General features: G+C 40.9%; 1 protein-coding gene across 8 annotated transcripts in view; it reads right to left on the bottom strand.

Annotated features, from left to right (window-relative positions):
* The window catches only part of Klhl32 (kelch like family member 32), a 215,215-nt gene that overhangs the window by 49,735 nt on the left and 140,258 nt on the right, over positions 1 to 25,222 (bottom strand). For 5 of the 8 annotated variants that reach the window (XR_005875134.1, XM_040740693.1, XM_040740687.1 and 2 more), the window contains exon 6: positions 13,248 to 13,463. Coding sequence is in view for 4 of the 8 variants with exons in the window: in XM_040740693.1 (XP_040596627.1) it covers positions 13,248 to 13,463 (216 nt within the window). In the remaining 4 variants the exon portion in view is untranslated. The remainder of the gene's footprint in view (positions 1 to 13,247; positions 13,464 to 25,222) is intronic. The other 3 variants (XM_040740698.1, XM_040740700.1, XM_040740709.1) reach the window with 1 other exon arrangement.

The raw sequence follows: 25,222 nt of genomic DNA, 5'->3' as shown, positions 1-25,222 counted from the left end.
CATTTTTAAGTGAAAATGAAAGAAAACTGCTTTTCTAGATGTGTTGTGCCTTTGAGCTCCATTTGAAAAAAGGGGGAAAAAGGCAGAGAATGCGGCTGTGAAGGTCACTGAGTAAAAGAACTTCCTCAGGGCACAGAATAAATTAAATCCCAAGGAAAAAATAAAATGTGATTTCCAGAGTGTGAGGCACAAACTCCAAATGACAATGATTGACAGCCAAACTATATCCGTGCAATATCCAAGACTGCACGTTCTCATTTACCTCAGTGTAGCCAGCAAGCGCCCATTAAACATCCGTCTGATGCCCAAATTAACCTTCTTGGCAAACTGAAAGAGGCACAAACTATCATAATCAACCTTTCATTATCACAGCAGCCTCTAGTTAAAGGGTCAGAATAATTGTGCCATCAGAGCCTTGATTGTTTTCAATCAACAGCCGGCTGGAGTGACAGCTCCGTGATGGAGGAGTCTGATGAAACCGCACCAGTCCTAATCAGGGCAGATGAAAGGAAGGCATGATTGGTGCAAATGAACAGTCGTGCCTCTCCTTTTCATTTACAATCTGAAATTACTCTTAAATTTGTGAGGTTTTTTTTTCCCTCCCTTATGAGCCCCACTGAAAGAATGTTTGACTTATTATGAGCTCTGACAGTGCAGAGTTATAAAACACAGGTAGGGTTATCAGCTGAGGCTTTAAGTGGGTATTCAGCATAATTCTAACAAATTCACTCTTGAAAAGCACAAAATGACTAAAAAGGCTTCCAATGACCTAACCTCTCAGTGCAGTTTGATAAAGACCCGTCTGCTCTGCTGGCATTGCAAATGCTCAGGAGAGAGGGCTGAGACCGCGCATGCTCCATCCATGTTTCTATCAGCTGCACGGCACTGGTTATTCTGCCCCAATCCTTTTTGTTCTCTGAGAACAGGAAAGAATATTAAGATCTGAAAAGACTTCATGCACCAGGGGTGTGCATCACATAGAATCCGCTGCAGTTAAGGACCTGGAGCTCCCCCTCTGGCAGCCACAAGTGGCATAGAAGAAACCAGAACTGCAAATCCAAAACTGACACCAAAAAGATATCCTGAAAAGACCGGAAGTTGTATGAAAGGGCCAGCGAAACTGGGCATTAAACAGATTTGGCGAAAACTAAACAGTATAAAGTTGCAGTTATACATGTTTCTTGTACTAACGTTCTTTAAATTTTAGTGACGAATGGAATAGCAAAAAGAAGCCTCTAGCTTCTATTTTCATCCTCGAGTTTTGCAATTAACTAGTGACTAATCATGGGAATGCTGTTTTAAGCTAAAGCTACAAAACAAAGGAAAATCTTTTAGATGGAAAATCTGTGTGTATTATTTGAACGTGCACAAGTGCACATATACACGCATGTGTGTGTGTGTGTGGTATAGATTTTGGAGGATTTTAGTTTTTTAGGATTTCAGCATCCAGGACGCTGCCCCTCTAGACTGGGATTAGCAATACTGTAAGTTGAGAGAGGAAGTTGGGGCGCTGCTTTGTGGTTAGTTTTTAACATCTCAACAAAGTAGTTTTATGCAGCACTTAGACGATTTTGTTGGCCAAACCATTCATTGCGACAACAGCATAAAAGCAAGCAATTCACAAAGTAAAAGAGAGAGTGATTAGAACAAAAGACTTGACTTTTCCATGCAAAAATTAGCAAAAAAAAAATTTCATGAGATCTAGACAGACATTATTTTGAGGTCAGCTACTATCTACAAATGTACCCTGAATATAAAAAATTCACCAAATTCTACCTTTATGTGGAAAGACTTCAAGGAAAAAAGCCCCAATCTTAGGATATCTCGATGCTTTATCCTGCTTTGGTGTTTTGAAGATAAGTTTCAAAGGAACATATCTAGCTAGTAATAGTTTAAAAATGTATTTTTCAAACTCATCCTTATTCCCACACACTTTCTTGGGGGCTCAGCGTCTTTGGCATGTCCCTACACTTGGGCACACAGGCACCACAGTGAGTGAGTTTTAGCAAAGCTAAAGGAGTTTGTTCTCTTGGTGTGTGATTGGTTTTTTAAGCCACAAACAGAAGTCATTTCGTGTACAGGCCAAATAAGGGTAATTTGGGGACAATGATTCATATCAGGTGGAAACTAGCACTTCCTTGTAGGTTCAAAAAGCATGTAGATGAAAGACAAGTCAATTTGACTAAGTACATTTCTAAGCCTCAGAACCCAAGGAATGATCCTAAAACATTACACAACCCCTTTACAGCATCCAAATCTTACACAGGATGAGGAATGCAAAGTGTATTCTTCAAGAGCCCGTTAAAATATGGTGAATCAACTCCTTTATTTAGTCTGTTGTTGGCTATGCATTAACTTCCTTCCAAAGAGTATGGACAGTGGGCAGAATGAGGGATCCCTTCCAGTTCTCATATCAAGCATCCATCTCATACCCAAGGAGAACAACATTTACTTGTGTTGACCTCTTACCTAAGCCACAACCTTTAAGAATGCAAGGTTTAGTTTTACTTTCAGCTGGAAGTGATTTCCCATTGTGATTGGATGGCTTATAGTCAATTTAGGATAATTAATGCCAAATTACATTGTAATTCACATCGAATTACAAATTAAAAGCTATATTAAGAGCAAATGAATTAATCAAAATTAATGATATTATGCTCACTTGTTTTAAAGTGTTAAAAAGATGGGTTTTCCTAAAACATTTAAATTTTAGCATACCATCCATCACTCCTTTAATTATCTGATTTCCTTGTGTTGCTAGAGAAGGTAGTGTGTGGGCATTTCAAAACAACAGGAACACACACTAAGAAGACATATATATATTCAGCCTCCAGTGAGAAGGGCTTTATTTTAGCTTGTCCTTGAACATAATGTCAGTAACTCTTATCAATACTGACTTGCAATGTTTTTTATAAACAAATGGGGAGAACGTTAGATAATTCTAATACCTACCTTTAGAAAATATAAATATCCTTTTAATTCTCCCTAATATGGAACATTTTTCTGATTATGCTTTCCTACCAGGATATTGGGATTTACTTGCAGTCCATATTATGACACTCTCATAACACAGTAGAGGTGGTTGAACCAAGATGAGGAATATTACCACAGAGACTGCACAACCCCACATGATGGACATAAAGGGAAGCTAAGAATTCTCTCTCTATATGGGTTCTTACTCTGACTGTAATCTCAGAATATTCAGTTTTCCGGGTATGTTGAGTCCAAATGTTCTCCTTCCTACACTGTAGAGATGGAATACAGAGCTCATGCAATCTAGCTAAGTACTCACCACTGACCGCACTATAACTCAATCCAAATCTCAGTCTTCATTTTAACTTTAATCAACAGTCACAGGGACAGGGGTGAAGGAAGTAGCCTATAAAGGTATTAGTATTAAAAGCAAATGCCAAGGCCCTTTCAGTCATCTCATTTAATATTCCCGAGGTTCTAGGCTACTCTACAGAGATGTTTATATGTACTCCCTCAGAATGCCAGGACCAGGAAACCACAATGGTCTGGCATGGCCAACCATCATGAATTTCATAGCCACTCAAGTGGCCTGATATAATAGATATTGTAGGAGAAGGGCCCATGAGTTCATGTATGTTGGAAAGAGACTAACACTGGTCAATACTGATAAATTAGTATGTCCTACTTCTCTTAAGCCCTGTATCTAAGCTGTCATCCAACTGTCAATTTCTGTCACATAAATGTCTGACATTTCAGTATGCTGAGCACTAAATGAAGACATCATGATTCATTATTTTCATTCCTTCCATACAGTTTCTAGTCTCAGGTAGAAACCACAGCCGGCAGACTTCTCCCAGTGTCCACTGTCACAGCAGAAATAATGGAACTTGGAGTTCTATTACTCTTCAATTTCCTCTAGGATCTCCAGTGACTCCTCCTTACCTTCTGTTCCCTCCTGCACTGCATTTCATCACTTCATATTGTGAAGAATGTAAGGGACTTCTTCACGTATCTGGAATTCTCTGTCTATTCTTCTTACCGGACCCTTCTCCAGACTCCGTTCTCTGGCAAGACCCTCAGCAACGCTTTCCTTTACCACTTTTATCAGAGTCACCTTTTGATGCTTTCCACAAAGTTGTTCAAGAAGTAGAAAGGAAAGCTGGCCAGTTACTACAGATACCTACAGCTGACTTCATTCATTATAGAGCGTGATTTGACATGGCGGATAAGACACGGAAGATGGAGGAGCTACTTTGAGGTTCTTTTTTGGTGGTGGCAGGGGACTTGGTGTATTTCAAGAGAACACAGTGAGATCTCCATTCAAACAAACTGTAAAGTGAGGTAGTTAACCACTGAACCTCATGCTTAAACTTTGGTTTACCTACTAGCTAAAATTTGGATAAAACTTGCCTCATCTACCATAACAAGTCTAAGGAGAGATCCAAACGAAATTATGTGTAAAAATTCATTAAAATATGAAGCTCTCTAGGCCTGTAAGAATTATTATTGTTGTTATTATTGATGGACTTCTGTGCCTGCCCTCAGGGTTTCTACCTCATATGAGCTTATGGTTGGGTTTTATTTTTAAATCCCTGATAACCCAGGTAGCAGCGATATTACTGCAGGCCACCAATGCATAAGTAATATTCTTCAGTCATCTTTTTCTTTCTCATAGCAGCAACAAAAACATCAGTCTGGAAACAACATGAATCACAATGAAAATTAGAAGCAGAAAACATAAATATGTCATATCTCATAAATCAACTTCTTGTTCTGTTTTGCTCAAATCTTTAAAAAAAAGAAAGAAGGAAAAAGAAAAAGAAACCATTAACTCATGGGACCAGTAGCACATGAATATAAGCAGGCTTTCTTGTAATTTCTGATAATCACCTACCCCTTACAGCTACTTGACAACACACAGCTCTGGTGCTGGGAATTAGCTGCAGTAAAGTTCCTCTGAAACGGTGGTGTCATGTGTCTCACAAAGGCAGAAAGCCCAGACAAACAACAGCAAAGTCACTAGTCAAGCTACTGGGGATGAATCCTCACAGAGAATTAGCAGCATGTAGATCAGGAGGAATGACTAAAATACACAGTAGCATCTTCAAGCACCAAGCCTGAAAACATCAGCACTACTCAGTGTCCAGCTGGGGGACCATAAAAGAAGAAGCATCCTCAGGGCTGCACTACTTGGGATGCAGAGGAGCTGCTGTTTATTTCTTTACTAACATTTAATAGAATGTAGATGACTGTATGTGGCTGGATGGAACAGTAAGCCGTTTCAGGAAGAAAATTGAGAAGGAGTGCAAATTTGATTAGCTAAGGGATTGGTGAATAAAAATACATATGAAAATCAATGTGTGAATATACCCTGCAAATGTCTAGCTGGGAAAAATATAGAAATATTATAATACTACAACTTATGCACAAGGATGCACAGGGATGCAATGAAAGATTATACTTTGGGGGTAAAATTCTCAGACTTCAGAATCTGACTCCGTTTTGATTTACCAAAATATATGTGTTTAAAATGTGAACTCTACCTGAGGAATTTTTGGACTGTATTGTCACATACACATACAACCCGACTTGTTTGATTAGGATGGTACCAGAGACCAGCAGATCTTTTCAAAGCTGTATGAGTGTAAGCAGGAGTAAGAAATGAACAAGTCATTGGGGTAACAGCAAAAGAACACTGGATGGTGTGGAATGTCCAAATAATAGCACTTCATGTTCTCCTGAAGCCAGATCATTTCAACACGCCCCAAGTGACAAGCAGTAGCGTCCACACCAGACCCAACAGTACCCAGGAAAGCAGGGCCACACTACAGCAGGCAATAAGAGTGCCCAATAGGAATTAGCCTAGCACATCTGGTCCCCAGTACCTAAGGATGAGTGAGGTATATGTCACAGAACACAGAAGAAGAATCAGCAAGATGACAGTCACAGGGCAGGAGGAGCAGCCATTCTCCTTGAACTGGGGGCATTGCTACACAGAGAACTGGAGTGGCCAACAATTTCTTCTTATCGTGTTTTTATTGCCTTAGTACTTGAGATTGGATACAGAGCCCCATGCATAACAGCAAGAATGCTACCATTGCATTAATCCAAGTTTTCCTATTGTTTAAAGCAAAGGGAAAATTTGGTGAATCTTTGTGTTTGTTACTCCTTAGTAACTTTAGGCTACTGGCCAAAATGACTAGAGTCCAAAAGTTAGAGGACATGGATTTGCAGATGTGTGCTGCAAATTTCCCATCATTGGATCCCCTGCCCCCCAAAAGCAGTAAATAAATGCTAAAGCATTCTCAAAACCGTGACTCATCATGTAAATGAGAAGCATGGTAATGTATTGTTTCACCTGTTGCTGTGTTTGAGGTCCTTACTTATCCCCGACTAGAAGTATATTTGGGTCATTTATCATCTAACAGACACAAGATGAGGCCTGTGAAAGTCATTCACACCCTCCACTATCCAACTGTGAAAGGGTAGTAGGTTTACCTTTTGGGATTACTTTTAAGGAAAATTATTAAAATGAAATGCAACGCATTGGTTCTGCGGTACAGATAAAAGCTGAATAAGAGCTTGTCAAACAAAAACCAATAAAACCCCAGCACTGCTTTTAAGGCTGCTGACCACCCTTAAAATAAAATATAATACAAAGAAATATGGGTTTTTAAGAGACCAAATTCATTTTCGATAACATGTTTTCTAAAATAAGTACAGCTTTACATAGGACTAGAAGCGTATCTTACCATCCATTCAATTTTTATATGAAGGCTTTGCTTTATTGTCATTATTCATTATTTATGGGATGCAAGAGAACAACAGGACATATACAATGTGAATATTGCAGGCACAGCCTCTGGGAGTATATAATCCCAGACAGGTGCAAACAGGATTATGGCCAGCCTCAAAGGGCTAATATGGACCTTTTAGGAGTAGGTAGGAAGTGCCTCCAACACAATGTCAATAAAGGAAGGGATAAAAGTACTATCATTAGAGAACATATAGGAAGTGTTAAAGGAAAATAAAAATCCTTCAAATGTAAAGATCACAATGAAATAAGTATTTTGAGAACTTTGAGACATAAGCACACAAAATTTTACACAAATTCTGTTTTGGGGGTGGTGTCTAATTCCTAACACTATGTCTAACACATAACAGGTGTCAAAAACATTTATTTCCCCAAGCTATCATGATCAATCTAAAAGATAGCCTTTTTTGTTTCTACTATTTTGGAGATGAAGTCCTAATTCTAAGAGCTGTGTTTATAGTTTAAAACAGTAAAAGTCCTTCCCATTGAGCGTAAGGCCTGGGGAGACTAATAGAGTTAGCAAATCTGGGCCCTGTCCTCCATGTTGAGTGACCTCAGAGGTCACAGCTGCTCAGTCAGTCTATGCTGAGGAGACCACATTCCTGGTCAGCATGGAGAGGACTGTCGAGAGAGATTTTACGAAGCCGTAAGTGCTGACCACTCCCGTGTGGGTGTGTTCATGGGTACATAGAATGTCTGAGGGATAACTAGAGCTGGGGGAGGAGACTCTCTCTCTTTGGGTTTTGGTTTCAACCTGGAGAGCAGCGTATGGACCTTTGGTTCAAGGCTTTGTTGGCTTTTTTATTGATTTCTCTTTCAATAAAGTATCATAGGACATACCTATTTTGTGTAGCTTAATATTTCTACATTATCTGGTATCAGTAATTAAGATCACCGACCCTTCCATTCCTCTGCCTCTATCCCAACTGGATGCCAGCCATCATGTGGAACTTTTCCTATCAACTGTCCTACAGAACGGATTCACATCACTCTCACCTAAGGAAAGCCAGTATGTGGCTGACCAATCAGGAAGTGTATCTTTCTGAGAAGAAAGAGAGTAAGTAACTCTTCTGGAGGAAGGGCATAGAATTATTTCACTCTAAGCTGCTCTTTTTCATATTTTTTATTACTGAAAATAGATTTTTTTATCTAATATATTTTGATTATAGTTACCCTCCCACCAACTTCCCACCCTCCCAAATCCACACCATTATTATTTGTTGTGGTTTTTGCTCTCTCTTATTGGAAAAGAAATGGGTTTCCATGTTTGACTCATTGACTTACTTTGACAATTAGGTATTGGGCATATTAAAAGTTGGCAACATGGTGAACTGACACATACAAACGTTTCATAGTAATTACTATAGTCTAACTGGCACATTCATTGCCAGCTATGTAGGACGTTCAATCCTCAGAATTTGTCTGTGAGAAGTTTTGAACCTTCTAACCAGCAGCTTCTTTGGCCAGACCTAAAGCAGAGACTTTAGGACTCTTCAGGTAGAGCTCAGCAAGAGATATTCAACAGTAACCTACTGAAACAAAGTCCAGAGTTAGTGCTAAAAGCTCTGACTTCCCTGAAAGCAAAGTAAGATGGTAAGAGATCTGCCACGTAATGCAGTGAGACCCACCGAGCTCCTAGATCCTTTGTGTTCACTTGCTCATTTTGGCCGCTGTCTTCCCTCTGTCTTTGACGCTAGTAATTTGGTGACTTTCATTTGGAACTTGAGAAAGCATACTCCTCAAAACACAAAACCAAATTGTTGAGCTATACTAAGGAGAATTTCAAACAATATACATTTAAAGGACGTTTAGGTCATAAAACATCTGAGATATGACTGTGGTTCAAATATCTCTTTCCTCTGAAAACACAATGAAGTTAACCAACTGACCAAGTAATGATTGGCTAAAGGAAGAAAATCTTTCTGGGACAGATTAAGAAATCCTGTGCAAAAGAAGAGACTTAAAGTTTAACAAGATCAAGCAGTCCGAGTATTGCAGTGAATACCTTTAATCTGTATATTTTGGAGCTCAGCAAGCGGATCTGTGAGGTCAAGGCTAGCCCCATCTATAAAGTGAGCTCCAGGCCAGCTGGGGATACATAGTCCCTACCTCCACCACGCACATCAAATGGACAAAGAAAACACAGAAACAAAGAATAATTTTGCGGAGATTTAGGAGGACCATGGATTCACAAAATGTTCACTGCAGGTTGGAGCATACTTTATCAAGGGCAGGGACAGAAAAAGAAAAAGGTAAATAAATTAGTTTTTACGGTGGGAATAATCTAATGCTTCTTATGACAGGCCTTCAGAGCCAAACTGGTAAATAATGAAAAGTAGACCTTCCTCTGAAGAACGGATTGTCCCAGATTACATTATCAGTATGTAGTGAAACAGCCACCTGGGTAAACCCATGTGTTGACTATGTCTCACCTAAACTATGTTGCACATATTAATCAAACGGCACTACCCCTCATGCGTGTTTCCATTACCCACCCTACTTTGTGCCTATTTCCTTTCTCTTCCTCAGCACCCCTTCTTCACTGTTCTTTAAGACATGGGATGGGGATTTGTCAAAGTCAATGAGCACTTTATTACAGTGAGAACGTTCTGTAATGAACAATTCAGCAGTTTAATGAGATTCTGTAGATCTGTCTCCAGCCTGTCCGTCAAGTTTCACTCCTATAAAGCACCCTGACAGTAATCCTCTGGCAGACCCAATCTTTACCCTGGGCTGAATATTAGATTCTTCCATAGTATATTGCATTACTAGTATAACCTCAGCAAAAAAAGATGAACTTAACTCTACTTGAGGCACTATAGTTGGTCTGATTTGATTTTTCTCTATTGAGTATGAGGGAATTACTTATTTACTAAGATAAAGCAAAAACAATTTCTTATTGCCCACTGAATGCCTGGATTGATAATATTTATGGGAGTCTTTTAATTCCTTTTTGGTGATCAAGTTTAAAAAGCTATCGTATTGCCTGCAGCAACCAGTTTCTAAAATTCTGTTTCATAATGCTAGTAGCCTTTAGAGAGGAAATTGTGATAGTTTCTAAGAAGACAGAATGGAATTGTCCTGGTGTTCGGATTACTGTGTTGATCTCTGGCAGTGCCTTCAACCATGCCACAATAACAGAAAGATGCCACAAGAATGGGTGGCCTCGAATCTCAATCTTGGTAGAAAAAAAAAGTACAGAATCTAGTCTGTTTCTTTTTCCTTTAATGAAGTAAAGGGATTTGGTTACCTCACGCTCTGAGCTGGCCATAGTAAATCCTGATGCTTTATATGATAGGGGAGAGCTGTGGATTATTGCAATCCCTGTACTTGCAACCACTGTCTGAATAAACATTCCCAGGGATGGCCAGGAAGCAGCAAACACGAGCACCTTCTTTTTAAATGAAGACTGTGGACTAGTGGAGGGATTTGGTTGGTATCAACAGACTTAGATTTGAAGGTGGCTCTGCTCTGTAAACTGGAGCCAAGTACAGAGCCTTCACCCTGCTTGTCAGAAGATGGAAATGGTGACAATCTCTCCTCAGGCCTCTTGTTCTGGTAAGTCAATAAGGTTTCAAATATCTGCGACCCGACTGGCCCTTGTCTCTTACTGTTTGTAATGAAAAGGACAGCTGCTGATTACAGTTCAAAGAAGAAAGCCAGGTATCAGGAACATTATACATCAGTAGAATCAGGTATTCGATGTCTCATCTAACCAGTGGTAAAACAAACAATCAAACAAAAACTAAACATAACTCCCTGAATATGCCTGGTATGTTCGGAGCTTATGGTCTCATCCACCAATGGAGCACTGAACTTTTGCTAGTATTTGTGCAAGATAGTCACTTTTCATATCATCCTTCAGGCATAGCATTCCAAGTATCAAGATGTGTAGACAATACTGTAGAATGAGATAGACAGTGAAGGGAGGAGGGGAAACAGGCTGTCTGTGCCAAAGCCTTCAGGTGCAGTATCCAAGGACAGTCACTAGGGATGAGCAGAAGAGGATTTAAATGGAATAATCAACTTTCAAACAAAAACCATCCTGCCTGCCCCCTAGACAAAACAGTGACAGGATGTGAAAAGATTCTATAGTCAGGGGAAAAGGAAGGGCTTGTAAAAGCTGCAGTGAATGCATAATGAACTAAAGAGGGAGATTTTCTTCCTCTTACTATAGTATAGGAAGAACTTTGCTTCATTTGAGTTCTAAACATCCATCTATTGCAATAAGGCAATGTTTCTCAAAGCAAAAAGGCATATTGTTGTTTTAGGGGTTGAGGGAGCAATAGAAAGGGGAATAGCAAGCAGGGAATACGTGATCTGATCTGGGAAATGGGAAACGGGGACACTAATCGGGGAATGGAAAAGGATATAAATGCAAAGGAAGGAGGGGGAAAATACCATAAGGAATCAGAAAAAGTCATAAGGAATCATACTATTAGTTCTGTCTTAAAAAACAATACAGCACATAAGTCAAGACACACACACACGTATAGTTTTAAAGTAATTTTCTCATCTGGGCTGACAATGCCCCCTCTAAGAACCAAAGAACATCTAGCAAAAGCCATGATACCAGGCATAAGAAGCCCTCTTTGGAGTGGTTGATTGAAATTGTCCAAAAGACTCCCAAAACTTATAGGACTTTTCTACTGCCCTTGGTTGCCTCCCCAGATGTGGAAGGTTAAGGCCCCTAATGCTAAAGACACCATGAACTACAAACACAGAAACTAGAGGCCCCTCAGTGGGAACTGACCTGAATACCTCCTCCTTAAGAACAAACTTTCATGGCACCGGAAGGCACTATGCACATTTCCAAAGGAGAGAAGCAACCAACAGTACTGCCCAGATACGATATTTATGAAGCACACAATGACCAGTGTGGTAAGTTAATCTTAAGGGTGCAGTTATTTATGGACACATACCTTGGTAGTAGCCAAGAACTCTCTAATAATATGTAAGATTTACTCAACAACAAGAAAATCATGCCTGGTACTGGAAACCAACACAAGGCTAGGAAAGTCACGAATCTTAAGGTGAACCTATCACCACCATTTTACTAAACCAACATAATCCCTAACTACACACTAAATATTTCTCCTTATACCTACAGATAAGTGTTTTCCTTACCCCTCATCAAGGAAACTTGTCTTCACACAAGATGGAGACCACTATAGAAAACTACAACCAATCAAAATGCAGAGTGGAGTATCCCAGTCTTGATGGATATACATTTACCAAATATTCATACACTTAATGCTCAGGGAACATTTTGGAAGAGGAGGCAGTAAGATTGTAAGAGCCACAGGATTAGGAAGCTTTTGGTAAAATGATGTCTCCTAGTAACATCAGAAGCTACATCCATATAGTCTCACCAACATGGCCACCCAGACAAGGATGACAACACACATTCCAGAGTGGAGGGAGGGGGAAAACCCACAAGGCCTCAACCCTACAAAACATGCAATCAAGGAATGCTGAGAGCAGGAAAAATTGTCTCCCCTAGGGAAGAGCACACCAAATGGTTATCCAATACCAAATGGTCAGTCCTGAAAACAAGCATACAAGTGACATTATACAGAGCAAGTGAATTGCATTTAGGAATATATATGTATATACATATACTTATATGCATGTAACCACAATTAATGGGGATAAAGCCACAGATTAGAAAGAACAAAGGGTATATGGGAGGGTGTGGGGATGGAAAAGGGAAGGGGGAAATTATGTATTTATATTATACTCTTAAAAATAAAAGAAACAAATTTCAAAAAAGTTCCAAATTCCCTAAACATGCACACTATATGCTCTTAGCAATTTTTGGAATGGATTCCAAGCCAAGTATTTTAAAAATCCCAAAGATTCCAGAATACAACAATGTTTGAACACCTGTGTTTACCCATGATCACTTATATTAATTTACCTGTTCCTTCATATCACTGACTTGTAGACAAGTCCTTCACCCAAACCAAAAACATTAAAGTTAGCAACTTTAAAACTCATTAACTAATAAGGTATCTACAAATTAGCTAAAAACTCTAGTGAAAAAGTTTATTTGAACTACTAACAACTATTTCTAAGTTTTTCTCATTAAAATATTTTTCAAAGAAATACTTAAGACTGTTTTTCCCCAAAACCCCAAATTCCTTTTGTTTCAATGGCTTAGAAATGCATTAAATTGTTTCACAATGCCTTCTTCTCATATTCAGCTTAAGACACGTTTTTGATTTCAAGAGAAGATCCCTCCCCTTTCTGCCTTACCCAGGTTTGAAGAAGCCATAGTGTTGGTCTCATCCCAAGATGAACCACAGACTGGTGGCTGTCAACCAATGACTTGCCCACCAAGGGAGCAGAACTTCAACACATCCAACAGCTAAGCCTCATCAAATAATGGTTGGTGCACCTAAGTCCTTCCCTTTCTAATCGTATCATGCTTCTCCAAGGTCAGGCAGTGTGCCCTTACCTGCCAGATCTGCTCCTCGCTCAGGGAAGTCAGGCGGTCACTCTTCAGCACCTCCTGAAGCAGGCAGTAGGGCAGCGTGAGGACATCCTCTGGGCGGCTCTTCAGGAGCTCTGAGAGATGCTTCACTAGGAAATCAATCACCGCCTTCTCCAACAAAGTGAGGTGAAAGAGGTCAGCGAGTCTGTACAGATCCAAGTAATTAAAGCTATTTAGTTCCTGGGTGCCAAAAAACATAAAAAACAAAACAAAAAAATCTCTTAGGAATCCACATAGAACATGCAAGAAATTAGGTTCACTCACTACCATTTTCATAATAGGTATGTGTTGGGGGGGGGATAGGGCCGTTAATATTAGGATCATCCTCCTATCACATGAGTTATAAGGTTCTAGGTTTTTATTCCTCCCCCAAACCCATATTCTTTTTAAAATAACTACTTTTATTTTATGTGCATTGGTGTTTTGTCTGCATGTATGTCTGTATGAGAGATCTCTCGGAACTGGAATTGCAGACAATTCTGAGCTGCCATGAATTGAACCCTGACCCTCTGGAAGAGCAGCCAGGGGTCTTAACTGCTAAGCCATCTCTCCAGGACCTAAACCCATATTCTTTTTTTTTTGTTTTGTTTTGCTTTTACGAGACAGGGTTTCTCTGTATTGTTTTGGAGGCTATCAGTCCAGCCCGGCCTCGAACTCACAGAGATCCGCCTGCCTCTGCCTCCCGAGTGCTGGGATTAAAGGCGTGCGCCACCACTGCCTGGCCCTAAACCCATATTCTTAAAGACATCTTTCAAAGGGGATTTCCTGAAAGGGTGTCCTGGTTTTTGCTGGCTGAAATGCTACTTTGCAACTTTTTGGAAGCATTTGGAAGTCTTTACCAATAAAGACTTCAATGGCTATTCTTTTTTTTTTTCAAGTCATGATGTGGATATTATTAATTATGAATGCTGTGCCTTACTTTTTTATGCTTGTCCCGCTATCTCTTTTTTTGGTAACCTTGTTCTTTTTATTTAAATTAGAAACATGCATGCTTCAAATGTCAATCCCAGCTCCCCCACTTCTCCCTCCCACCCCCACCCCCCCAACCTCCAGTCCAATCCCCACATCTTTCCCCAGGGAGGGTGAGACCTTCCTTAGGGGGATCTCCAGAGTCTGTCATTTCATCCAGGGCAGAACCTAGGCCCTTCCCCATGTGTCCAGGTTGAGAGAGCATCCCTCCATGTAGAATGGGCTCCTAAAGTTCATTTGTATGCCATGGTGAACACTAATCTACTACCCAAGGACCCAGAGATTTCTGAGGCCTCCTCACTGATACTACATTCATGGAGTCTGGATCAGTCCCCTGTTGGCCTTGTAGCCATCAGTCTGGGGTTCAAGAGCTCCCCCCTTGTCCAGTCAGCTATCTTTGTGGGTTTCACCAGCATGGTCTTGACCCCTTTGCTCATCACTCCTCCATCTCTGTCACTGGGTTCCTGTGGGTCAGTTCAGTGTTTAGCTGTGAGTATCTGTCTCTGCTTCCATCAGTCACTGGATGAAGGTTCTAGGATGTCATATAAGGTAGTCATCAACCTTATCATCAGGTAGGGGCTATTACTTAGTTTTCCAGTTGGTGTTATCCTTGTAGATCTCTGGAAATCTCACTGGTATCAGCTCTCTCCTCAAAGCTATAATGACTCCAACTATTATAGTATCTCTTATCCTAGTCTCCTCTATTCTTACCCCGACTCAACCTTCCTGCTCCCCCATGTCTTCTTCTACCCTCCTTTTATCCCCCTCTCTTTTTCCTGGTTCCATGGGGGGGGGAGAGGGAATCAATGGCTATTGTTGGTTGTCAACTTGACTACATCTGGGATTACCTAAATAGCTATGCTGCTGGACACACCTGTGAGGAATTATTAGTTAATCTGAGGTTGGAAAACCTACCTTAAATCTGAGCCCCAGCTTCTCACAGCAGCCTTCATGAAGAACAAGAAAGAAAGAAGTTTTTGCTTTCTCCCTGCTTGCCCTCACTCTCTCTCTACCCTTCATTGGCATTAGAACCCACTTCTTCAGGATTCTGTTGTATACTGAAGACCAGCTGAGACATCTAGCCTCATGGAGTGAACAACTAGTGAAATCTGGGTCTTTCTGTTGATAAATAGCCACATGGGATTTGTTGGACCACAGCATATAAGTCATTCTAATAACACACACACACACACACACACACATACACACACACACACACACACACACACACATTCTATCAGTTATCCTCTAGAGAACGCCAACTAATATAAGGATAGCCATGTATTTTACTTTGCCTTTAGCTCTTTGTCTCCTGATGGTAATAAAGAACAATTAAGTGGGTATTGAGGACCAAGCCCAAACCCAATGACACACTGATTTGTTTCTGAAACTGCAGCCTTAGTATGTCTGTACATAAAACAGCCCATCTTGTCTTAATGGAATTGAAAGACGGATTTACATGTAAATCTTAGCAAATGAGTTAATCTCACAGAAAAGACTCATGTCTTGAGTATATATCAAATCAACCAAAATCATGAACTTTGTTTTGATAGCCTTGAACATTCAGAACAGCAGTAGAATTCCCTCCTACCTGTGTCCAAAGTTTCTGCAACCATGGTCCCAAGCTTCCAGGACTCTGGGAAACTATACCCCTAAAGCTGCAGCCCCCCAGGAACTCCTCTTATTGTGCTCCTGTGAGAGTTAGGGTGGCACACACATCTGTTGACAGAAAGCTTGCCTATTTAAGTAGGATAAGGATAACGGTATGTTAGAATCCCCCTCCATTCTTACCTGTAGCTGCTGTGAGTTCATGTGTGTAACAAACAGCCCTGCTGTGTCCAGCAAATATTGTGTCACTATAGAAATCTGCTCCCCAGGCTCTTACAGCACCTCCCCACCTCTTCCATGCTGGTCACGTAGCTTTAAAGGAGGTGTATGATATAAATGTCCCATTTAGGGTTGAGCATGTCACAGTACCTTATTCTCTTCATGCTGACTAGTTGTGGTTCTCTCTGTTAATCACAATGTACTGCAAAAAAGAAACTTCTCTGATAAGACTACACCTAATACGGTAGGGCCAGGAAGGGGAGGCCCCAACTGTAAGATTCTTGATAGGTCTATTTGCTGTCAAGTTTTAAAGGACTAAATGCTTATCTTCAAAAGGCTGTTTATCAAAACAGATGACCACTGAAGTCCACTACAATGAAAATGTCCGAGAATTTATTCATGCTTTTCACTCAAAATAGCCTGATTTCTGATTTGCATTTTATCAAAGAAATATAGCAGTTACAGGACTAGCTTTTCAAGTATACTTAGTTCTTCATCATTTACTTCTTAGGACTGGTAAGGACTAGGCTGTCGGGAGAGGACAGGAGAATCTAGTCCACTTCAGGACATGTATATGGGATGGAGTACATCTTGGAACAAGCTCATCTAATTTGGGACCCTGAGAAATATTTTGGTGCCCCACAGTATCACTCTGTTATTCTTCTGAAACCTGCTGTTCAACTATTGCAGGGGTGGCAGGATTCTGATTCAGTGACCAGTATCATGGCACAAAGAGGAGAGTGGGTAGGAGCAGAAACACCTGCAGGGCAAATGTGATGGGCACGGGGCCAGTGAAGAAAGCATGGATTGGACATGAAATGGCAATCGAGTACACTTCACCAGGGGGTCTCTGTATCTTTACACACCCAGTCTGGGTTTCCTCTAATTCCAAGCCCACTGCTTAAAAACAGTCCACTTCAAAAGTACATATAATTTAAAAATTATCTTAATGAGGGGCTTAAATAACTGTTCTTTTCTTTTTATTTAATTTTTGTACAATAAAATTTGATGTGGGAAGTCCTGTGATTATGTCAATAAAGCACTGTTGAGCCAATAGGAATCTAGATAGGTGGGACTAGGAGTCCAGGAGGACTCTGGGAAGGAGAAACACAGGGAGTCGAGATGTAATGCCATGGGGTAAGAAGCCCAGAAACTTCTCCGGTAAGAGATATACTTAGATTAACAATTATGGGGTAATTACTTAAGTCAGAGCTAGCCAGTAAGAAACAAGCAAGGCCAACAGCTTCATAAATAATATAGCCTCCTGTGTGTTTATTTGGGACTGGTGCGGCTCTGGAACCAGGCTGGCGGGAAGGCTTCTCTCAAGGAAAAAAGCTTCTCTTTACAATAATTTGATAATGTTTTTCCCTTACTCCTCCTAGATCCTTCCCATCTCCCTACTCAACCAATTCCTGTTAACCTCTCTACCTGCCTTCCTTCCCTCCCTCCTTCCCTCCCTCCCTCCCTCCGTCTCCCTCCCTCTCTCCCTCCCTTCTTCTCTCTAAATATGAAAAACAATTTTGCTGTTTACTTTTACCTTCTTTCATCGCAGCATATGTGTAGTTTGAACACATGTATATGAATGCTTGCCTGTTTGTAGGCACATGTATGTTTGTGACTGAGTGTGTATGTAGGTGTGTATGCATATGGAGGCTCAGAGATAATGCTGGGGATCATCCTGCATCACAATTGTATCTTATTCACAAAAGCAGTTCTCTCCCGAAGAAACCCTTAACTCACCAATATGCTGAGTGTCCCCAATCGTCTTGCTCTGAGATCCCAGCTTTGCTTTCTAAGGCTGGGATTACAGGCAGGCTGCCATACCCATCTGATATCTATGTGGGTTCTAGAAATCCAAACTTCAGTCAGTACTCATGCTTGCCTGGAGAGCACTTTAACCACTAAGTCATCTCCCCAGTCCCTTTGAAGAATTTTGCAGGTGTATATGTGGGTATTGCATGTGTATGTTCATGTGGGTGTATTCATGCATGTGTGTACAAGCACGTGTGTGCATGTATGTGTATGCTTGGGAAGGCCAGATGCTCATGTTATGTGTTTTATTTGATCTGTCTCCTCCTTATTTTTTGAGATAGGGTTTTTGCTGTAGCTGGAACTCATTAGTGTGGAAAGACTGTCCAGCCACTGAGTTCTAGGGATCCACCTGTCTTCCCTACAACACTGGAGTTACAGGTATGCACTGCCATGCCCAGTTTTTATCTGGGTGCTGGGGTACAAATTCAGATCCTCTGTCTTGCATAGTAAACACATTATAGCTGAGCCATCTTCTCACCCCCACTTCATTTCCTTAAAGGTGGTTATTTAATCTTCCTCAGGACCGCACTAGTAAAAATCCAAGAATGATGTGCCCAGAATGACTGAGTGGTTAACAGGAAGGCCATCGTACCTGTCTATGTATGAAAGAAACTACAGTTTTGAGATAAAGTTACCCTGAGCTCCATCTTTTCATTACTCCTTAAAAACAATGTCCCTAAATCTCCAGTGCTTCCTCGCTATTTCAGAAGCTTCTGTTTGCCTCATCAGACATAATTTGCATCTCTGTACTTCAACTGTGTGCAGTGGGAAGTTGAGGAGAATGGAGAACCCACCTCCCTGAGACCATGATGCCATAGCACACACCCCGCCTATTGGGGCAGACAGGATCTATGAGCCCTAAGGAAAGCCACGAATAAGTTCATCATGCAGAGATGATCACTATCAGTGCATGTGCATGCATATGTACACACGCACACACACACACACACACACACACAAGCACACACGCTGATATTATAGCTTTATAAAAAGAAATTGCTTACATGTCAAAAAATACTTGTATTCAAGGCATGATACCACAGACACCGAGGCAACTCAGGACAATAGGGATGGACAGGTCCCCATAGTCATACAGATATGGTATTGCTGATAGGAAATGTAGGCCATCACCACACTGCCACTGCTCACCATATAAGAATGAAAAAAAATATAACTCATAGAGCTCTCAGGGAGACACTTTTTGAAAAGCATTTCCCACAAACTGGGCTCATGCAAAGTACAGGGCAGATTGGGCCTTGTGAGAACAGAGCCAGGAAAATTAAAAACAAAAAAAAAAAACAGCATGGCTTTTTATCTAGAAACCCAAGTTCATCACTGTGGGGAGTGGAGGAAGCTATAAATGTGTGAAGTCCTGAGTGATTATGTGTTCTTGACATGAGGCAGTCATAGAAAGGACCTTAGCCTTACACCCATGGGAAAACAGCAACACCACTTCATAGTGATATCAAAGCCTTCCTCTTGACCATATGAAGTTGTTGACAGTGTATATGATGGAAAATGTCCACCATAGGTCTCCCAGCCCCGGGTGTTTACAGCCTGCGGGCTGCTCCCCTACACAGACTGCTCCTACTGAGATTAGCTAACCATGTTAACTCAATCATACTGTATGCCCAGAGCCCTTGTTTATTTATATGAATAAGCATGCCTCCCTGTCCGGCTGTAGGCAACAACCTCAGCTCTCTGTTTACTTGTATACTATAAGCACACTAAGCTTCTGGTATGTGATGATTTCTCAGATGGATAACCCCATCTACTGGATCCCAGCTTTTGATGGGAGATGTTATTCTGTATATGTTTCTCTTATTGATTGATAAAGAAAACACTTTTGGGCCAATGGCCAATGAGGCAGGAAGACAGGCAGGACTAGGAGAGGAGGAGAAGTCTAGGAAAGGTAGGCAAGAGAGCCCGCCAGACCAGTTGCCACCATGTAGCAGAGGAAAGAGTAAGAGGTCCAGACCCTTCTCCAGTAAGATAAGACCACATGGATTAATAGAAAATAGGTTAATAATTATGACAGAGCTAGTCAGTAAGAAGCCCTAGCATCAGCCAACAGCTTTGTAATATAGCATCCGTGTGTTCATTTGGGGCTGAAGCAGCAGTGGGGCCTAGCTGGGACAAACAAAACAAAACAAAACAAAAAAACCCTCATGTTACAAGCTTTACTGTGGGTCTGTGTGTCTCTGGGTTAGTGATTTCTTCACTCCCTCACCTCACCAGACAGGTCTATCCCTGGGGCCATGCTGAGAGGGGCACATCATTGAGACATGAAGGGCAAAGTGAAGAACAGGGCCTCTCTAGATATCCAATACTTGAAATACTGTACCAGTACATTAGGGAAGAAAGAAGATGCCAGCATACAAAGTAAAAAGAAGAAGAAAAATTGAGTGCTGAATTCATAGCTTAATGGTTGTTCTTTAACCTATATTCCTATCCAAGCCATGCTCCTTAGCCCAGAATCCATTTTCTCACCTGATGGGGGAAGTCCTTCTGTATATATGCTATCCTACTGGTTAACTAAATAAAGCACTGTTGGCTAATAGGGAAGCAAGATAGGTGGAACTAGGAGTCAAGGAGGGTTCTGGGAAACAAAGGCACGGTCAGTCATGATGTAGGACGCTAGAGAAGTAAAAGGTACGGACCCTTTTTTCCAGTAAGAGAAGCAGTTATGGGTTAATAATTAAGTCAGAACTAGCCAATAAGAAACCAAGCAAACTGCCAACAGCTTCATAATTAATATAGCATCCTGTATGTTATTTGGGGTCTAAACCAGTGACAGGACCCAGATGGCTCGTGGGAAGAGCATTTGTTACACTCACCAGCTCTAAGAGGGCATCTCAGAACTATCCACCCCACAGCCGATTGTACTAACAGGTCCAAACTCAACCTCTTTCCTGTAGAGCTTGCTTCTTCTCTGTATTCTTTTTCTTAAACAATTTTAGATTTACTTTGTTTTATGTGTGGGAAAGTCTGTGCACTGCATGCAAGCAGTGCCCCCAGGAGTCAGAAGAGAATGTGGGATCTCCTAAAACTAGACTTATAACTGAACCCAGGTACTCTACAAGAGCAGCAAGTACTTGCAACTGCTGAATCAACTGTCAGCTCTTCTCTGCCCTCTTTTGGAGAACGCTCACATTTAGATTTCTGCATCAGGAGCCCTCACACTGACCTATATTCTTCTCTCATATCTAGTCAATTGCCCAATCCTATCTGTTCTTCCTCATTAGCATTTCTTTTATGTCCCTTATCGTCTCTTGTCTGGACTTCTGGAACTGTCAAAAATTACCATTCCTGCCTCTGGTATCAAATTCTCAATTTTTCCTTTATGTAAGAATCTGACCATAGCACAAACTGTTTAAAACTCAGTAATTATATATGTATGTATGTATGTATGTATATATATATACATGTAATACCCCATTGTATTAATGTATGACATTGTCCAAGAATAAGTAAATGACATTTTAAAACAACAAAATATTTAGATATATACTTAATAACAAATGATAAAGGCGATGTAAGTAAAACTATAAGACATAAAAACAAACTTAAATACACATCTCTTATGCTTAGGTAAGAATTCAACATTTGGAATATCAGTTCTTCCTAATTTACCAACTAAATACAAACAAAATTAAAACACCACCAAAGATGGAGAGGATTTGACCTCAGCCCTACAATGCCTCAATTTCAGCAGAAATTAGCCAGAACTAAAGTTTATGTCCATAAATCCTACTCTCTAACAAGTGTTCCATAAAATCATTTCTTTTTTTTTTTATAAAAAGCTCAGTTACTTTTAAAAGCTCAGTAACAGATTTCCATTTGCTTGCAGGAAAAGAAATAAACTAAAACTCAAGACACTGCACTGTCTTCCATGGCCTGGGTCCTGCTGAGTTTCTCCTCCTGTAAAGTGTCATCACTAACCAGACTGGCTTGGATCCAGCTGTGACAGCCTCCTACACATTCACAACAAAAGGGAAAAACAGGACAGGCACTGTAATACACTGCAACAAAAGGCAGCAAAGCACCAGTCCTTGTAGAGTGCAGTCTTCTGGAAGACCTGCCTGTCTGTCTGACTGTCATCTATCCCCTTATAAATGAAAAACTGTAACTGAGGTAAATTCCACAAAAGACGGCCCATGAGGATAAATGGCTATAGTAGCTGTTTGACCTGGAATGAAAGTTACTAAGGGTTTACTGAGAACATGGAGCTGATAGCTGAAAATACTGACTTAGTTTTTTGCTTTATTTTGCTTTGTCTGTTTGTTTGTTTTGAGACAGGTCTCTATGTAACTTTGTAGACCAGGCTGGCCTCGAACTCACAGAGATCTGCCTGCCTCTGCCTCCCACGTGCTGGGATTAAAGGCATGCACCACCAACGCCCAGCGATTTTTTTACCTTTTAAGATATATATTTTATTTTATTAATTTATAGTGTGTGTGTGTGTGTGTGTGTGCCCACAAGTGCATAGATGTGCACACAAGTGGCAAGTTATACGGAGATAAGAAGTCAATTGGTGGGAGTTGTTTCCTCTCCTTAAATCACGTGCGTCCCAGGGATCAATCTCAAGGAATCAGGCTTGCAGCAAGTGCCTTTAGCAGCTGAGCCATCACACCAGCTCAAACTGTCTTTCAAGTAAGAATTGTCTCCTTATTTGTTGGCCTCGCCATAACCAATTAAGTCACGAAACCTGTATTTTAGAATGTGATGGCACTGAAACCACAGGAACGATGTTCTAGACTTGGGAAGCAGCAGGTGCTAATTTGTTATAAATAAGGAATACAGATTCCTTTCTTTTTGCCCGAGCATCATACCCAGCATGTCCCTGTTTCCATGTGATGATGCCCTATCACATTATTCTATTTTGTCTGTTCTCCTGTCATACTCAATAACACCTATAGTTATCTTCTACATTTACCTGTATTCATGTGTGCATGTTTCTTCTCTCCAGCCCCCAGTAAATTAGTCCTTTGGGGAGATGACCTGCCAGCCTTGACTACTGTTCTATTCCAAATGTCAGGAACATGCAGAACGAGTGAATGAATGAATGAATGAATGAATGATGGAAAATCTCACTTTACATTTTCAATTTCCCTGGTTCAGGCTAAATTGATCACATCCTCTTTAGGCTTCTGCCCTCCCCCAACCCACTGCAGATTTCCAGAGAGTATCTGAAGTACCTGTTACAACTCTATATCCCTTCACACATGCAAGATCCTCGGTGGCAAGAGTGATGCATAATTTCTCATGTATCCTGGCTTCCACCATGGAACAGGTAGGTGGTCAACACGTGAGTTTAATGAAGAAAGTCCAAAAGATTTTTTGTTTACTTATAATCAAGAGGATAAAATATCCTACCTTTTCAACCTGTCCAGCTAATTCTCAACTTCATCCAAAGCAGGTCGGTCACTTTTTCACAATTCATTGGTGTCCCTAATCTTACCATTTTGCTTTCTGTCCCTTGTTTCTTTTTCTTCCTTTTATTTTTTGAGACAAGTTTTCACTCTGCAGCCCAGGCTGGCCTGGAAATCACTATGTAGCCCATACTATGTAGCCTTGAGCTCATGACAATTTTCCTACCTCAGACTCTCAAGTGCTTTGGAAAACAGCTGTCAGCTACCACACTCAGCCTCATGCAAAATGGCATGCAAAATGCAAAACAACAAAGCCAGTGGTCACTCCATTTTCCAGGAAGACAACTTGTTAATAACAACTCAGGTTGACACTCCTAGAAAATACAATGTAAGTACAGGTACCCACAATGGACAAGCAGGACACAAGCATTCTTCTCTGAGAAAAAAAAGTATTTTAATAAACCCCAAATTTCTTTTTTTATTTAGAAACAATCTTATTTTACATATCAATCCCAGTTCCCTCTCCTCCCCCATCCTCCCATGACCCCCACTGATCCTCCCAACTCACCCCCCCTATCCACTCCCCAGGGCTGATGAGACCTTCCATGGGGGACCATCAAAATCTGTCACATCATTTGGGGCAGGGCCTAGGCACTTGCCCGTGTATCTAGGCTGAGAGAGTATTGCTCCCTGGGGAATGGGCTCCCAAAGTCCATTTGCGCACTAGGGATAAATACTGGTTCCACTGTCAGAGGCCCCATAGATTGCCCAGGCCTCCTAACTGGCACCCACATTCAGTGGGCTTTGTTTGGTCCAGTGCTGGTTCCTTAGTTTTATGGCTGGGATTTCTGTGCTCTCACTTGGTTGGGTCAGCTATGTCTGTGAAACCCCAAATTTCTTTTTTTAAATGTATTTTTCTTTTTAAATTTAAATTAGAAACAAGCTTGCTTAACATGTCAATTCCAGCTCCCTCTCCCTCCCCTCCTCCCCCACCAGCTGCCCCCCTAAATCCCCCACCCAATCCCCACTCCACTCTTCAGGGTGGATGAGACCTTCCATGGGGGATCATCAAAATCTGTCATCATCCAGGACAGGGCCTAGGTGCTCCCCCCATGTGTCCAGACTGAGAGAGCATCCCTCCATGTAGAATGAGCTCCCAAAATCCATTCAGATGCCAGGGATAAATACTGATCTAGTTCCTGAGGCCCCAAAGATTGCCAAGGCCTCCTGAATGACACCCATGTTCAGGGGGTCTGGATGAGTCCCATGCTGGCCTCTTAGCCATCAGTGTGGGGTCCATGAGCTCCCCCTTGTTCAGGTCAGCTGTTTCTGTGGAAACCCCAAATTTCATTCAATCCAAGAAAGAATGATTTCTTCATCAACTGACTACTTGGACCAAGAGAATTTTGACACTTTCCAAGCCACCTTAACTATGAGATTGTGTCCATTCTCTTATGTTCTGTGGCCTTAAAGAATCAGAGAGTGCAGGTGGAGGCAGAGGTTTGAGTGGAAATCACAGCTCAGCTATGAGAAAGTATCTTTCTTTCCCTCCTGCAAAGGCTTGATTTCTGTCACACTGTTTCCCACTTGAAATTTAGTTCTTATTCAGAATTATAGTGCACACACTGTTGTTCTTCAGGGGATATTTTTAAATAATATTTATTTTTCTTTCATTCAGGGATATTTGGTTTCTTTTTTCCCTTCTACTTGTGTCTTATGATATGGATGACAAGTTAAATTACAGAACAGCCACAAAATGTGTCCCCAACAACTGTACTAGCTATAGGATAAATGCTACTTTTTCACTTTCAATAATTCATAAAAAACTTACATATTTCCCACATTTGTACTTTTTGTATGGTTTATTCCTGTGAGATCCTTAAAAGAATTATTCTTGAGATTAACTTGGGTAAGTCATAAGGAAAAATAAAACCACAAAAAAGCTAAACACACCCTTAC

Source organism: Mesocricetus auratus, unplaced genomic scaffold, assembly GCF_017639785.1.
Source record: "Mesocricetus auratus isolate SY011 unplaced genomic scaffold, BCM_Maur_2.0 Super-Scaffold_6730, whole genome shotgun sequence".
In the NCBI taxonomy this organism is placed as follows: Eukaryota; Metazoa; Chordata; class Mammalia; order Rodentia; family Cricetidae; genus Mesocricetus; species Mesocricetus auratus.
Note: the sequence above shows the minus strand (reverse complement) of the source record. Positions and strands in the feature narration are given on the sequence as shown.